Raw genomic sequence first — 2733 nt, 5'->3', positions numbered from 1 at the left:
CCGCACAGCTTGTTATGCCCCTGGGCCATGGGGGCTCGGCAGCACAAGCTGCTTTGCCCTGGACTGTGGGGGCTCAGAGAAACCCGAAGTGCCACGGTGGGCACTTCCAGTTTCACTTTTCCTTTCAAGCCAGCATGCCGGTTACCAGAGCACGCCGGCTTGTAAGGTGCCGGTTACCAGAGAGTTTACTGTATATAGTTAACTTCCCCTGTTTAAATCTAAGGTTTCTGCTTAGCCAAAGAGAAGGGTACTAGTATGTTCTTTGGGTTGGAGGAGATCATAACAATAAGTAGAGACCCTTTTACAAATTTCAGTTGTCAAGGAGCTGTGAGTCTGCTACTCAAAAGTAAGAAAATTAATTGAGCTGCTTTGGAGCGTTTTTACTGGATGCTGTAATCAAGGGATGTCAAACTTACAGGGTACTATCATGCCACTGGAAGTTGAGGGTCTGGCCTGCTGTAGAATCTGGGGGCTTCAGACCTTGGTGGACATGGCAGTCATTGGCAGGAGGGCAATACAGGGCTGATATATCCCTGGTTGTCTTCTGGCTGCCTTGTCTGTGACCCCTGCTGTTGCCTCAGCTCCTCAGTTGCTGGGCCTTTGTCCCATGTCACAGCTAGAGCTGTTGCCAGGGCATGGGCATGCAGTTTCAGTGGCAGCTTTAGCTCTGGCACAGGTGGGAGCTGCAGTTGCTGTGGGTACCCCAAGTTGAAGCTGGAGCTGCTGTTGCATGCCCCAGCCTGGATCAGGCCTGCAAGGTGCTAGCCAGTGGGGTTTTCAGAATTCTGTAGCAGTGATCAGTAAAACGCACCTGCTCACAGGTTAGCCATATTCTCTACTAGTTTCATACAAGCTGCTTTGTGTGCTTATTAAAGGCTGAATTGATTTCTTCCTCCCTTCTCCATTTTTCAGCTCTGGCCCTGCCCCATCTCCCAGCAGCTTCCTTCCCAGTCCCTCTCCACAACCCTCTCAGAGCCCAGCAGCTGCACGAACTCCACAGAATTTCAGCGTCCCGTCACCAGGCCCTTTGAACACTCCAGGTAATTTGGGGGACGTTGACAAGAATTGTACTGCAGACCATACTCCAGGATTGTATAGTTAATAACTGTGACAGGCACACGGAAACCTGTGCTTTCATGATGTGTCCTCTGCTCTAAGCAGCTTTGCCGAGTGAGCAGTATTTCAGTGGTGCGCTGGGCATGCACCAAGACAAATATTTTAGTCTCTCACTTGGTTTGGAAGAGTCTTCAGTGTGATTTTTTTTGTTATTGAATTATCTGAAGAGTTGAGAAATGGGTGGCACCTATTTGATAAGTGGCTCTTGAGTTTCTTGCAGATTAAAATCTTTAGCAATGACTCTTAAGCTATTATAATATAGTTGCATTACGAGCAGCAGAGTCCTCTTGGACTTAATGGAAACTACACAGAACTTGGAGTTGGGATCACATTGAACCTGGTGTAACACTATTACATGGTAGTGTCTGTAAAATGAGATGCACAGTATTTTTCCTACTAGTAACAAGACTCTGGAGTATTTACATCTCTTCAGGTGATGTAAAAGAAAGGTTCTGCATCATATACAGATTAACTTGCTGAATGGAAACAGCATGTTGAAAGTTGGATAAACATGAGTAAGTCTTAGGAATATCCAGTAGTTTATTTGGATATTTGTTAACTGATCAGAGGTCTGCACTGGTAAAACAACTGAATAAGGCTAAGGGTCTGGATTATGAAGGCTGAGAACTATGCCTGTTTTTCCGTATCCTCTCTGACACATGGTAATGTTTAATCTTTTCTTTTTTGCTTGTACAGGAAATCCAAATTCAGTCATGAGTCCTGCCAGCTCCAACCAGTCTGAGGAGCAGCAATACCTGGACAAACTCAAACAGCTGTCAAAGTATATTGAGCCACTCCGGAGGATGATCAATAAGATCGATAAAAATGAAGGTGTGGCCTCTTGTGTTTTGCCATGCAGATCTCCCATTCTGTCAGTAGTACATGGAAGATAAATGGTACACTTCTGTTATGATCAATCTGGGGGAGGACCAGGCCTATTCCAATAGCACAAGTTGAAACAGATATCACTTTCTCATAGTTGCAGTTTAAACCGTGAAGCATGACAACATTTCATCATCAAATTCCCTTTCCTTCTGTTTTTCTTTACTGTATCTAATCTCTCCTTCGCAGGCTGTCTGATAAAAGTTTTATGAGAAGAATGTTCATAAAGAGATGGAGAATCTCAGATCTTTGATATTGGTGTTTTCATTTTCCCAGCCTCCCTTAATTTTTTGTTAATGTCTGCATAGCTGGATGCTGTTTCTGCAGAAAATGCATTGCTCACTAGTCGCTTTGATATTATTTCAGATAGGAAAAAAGATCTGAGTAAAATGAAAAGCCTCTTGGATATCTTGACTGATCCTTCGAAAAGGTAACTTCCATTCCTGTTTAGCTATGTTAGTGTCTCTGCAAATCAACTGAACTTTTTCAAAACCCAAGATCAGGAATATGCTAGAGCAGTGATTCTCACCTACAGTGCCACAGCTTGAGATCTTTTCAAGTGTGCTGCAGGGTGCTGTACAATGTTTAGCACTGTTAGATGTACAGATACTATTCACAGAAATTTCAGATAGGAATCCATAATAATACAAAATATTCTGACCCTACTGTGGTCTCTGAGTTCTTTGCAACAGAAAAATCAAACTTGTTTTTCAGTAGTCAAAATACAAGTAAAAA

At 43.4% G+C, this 2733-nt stretch overlaps 1 protein-coding gene across 3 annotated transcripts in view; it reads left to right on the top strand.

The window, feature by feature from the left end:
• Positions 1–2733, top strand: part of MED15 (mediator complex subunit 15) — a 61564-nt gene that overhangs the window by 53216 nt on the left and 5615 nt on the right. For all 3 annotated transcript variants that reach the window (XM_019506878.1, XM_019506879.1, XM_019506877.1), the window contains 3 exons: positions 913–1040; positions 1813–1947; positions 2365–2428. In XM_019506878.1, coding sequence (XP_019362423.1) covers positions 913–1040; positions 1813–1947; positions 2365–2428 — 327 coding nt within the window. The remainder of the gene's footprint in view (positions 1–912; positions 1041–1812; positions 1948–2364; positions 2429–2733) is intronic.

Source organism: Gavialis gangeticus, unplaced genomic scaffold (genome assembly GCF_001723915.1).
Source record: "Gavialis gangeticus isolate Ggan-Ray unplaced genomic scaffold, GavGan_comp1, whole genome shotgun sequence".
In the NCBI taxonomy this organism is placed as follows: domain Eukaryota; kingdom Metazoa; phylum Chordata; order Crocodylia; family Gavialidae; genus Gavialis; species Gavialis gangeticus.
The sequence above is the reverse complement of the archived record's forward strand: the minus strand, read 5'-3'. Positions and strand labels throughout refer to the sequence as shown.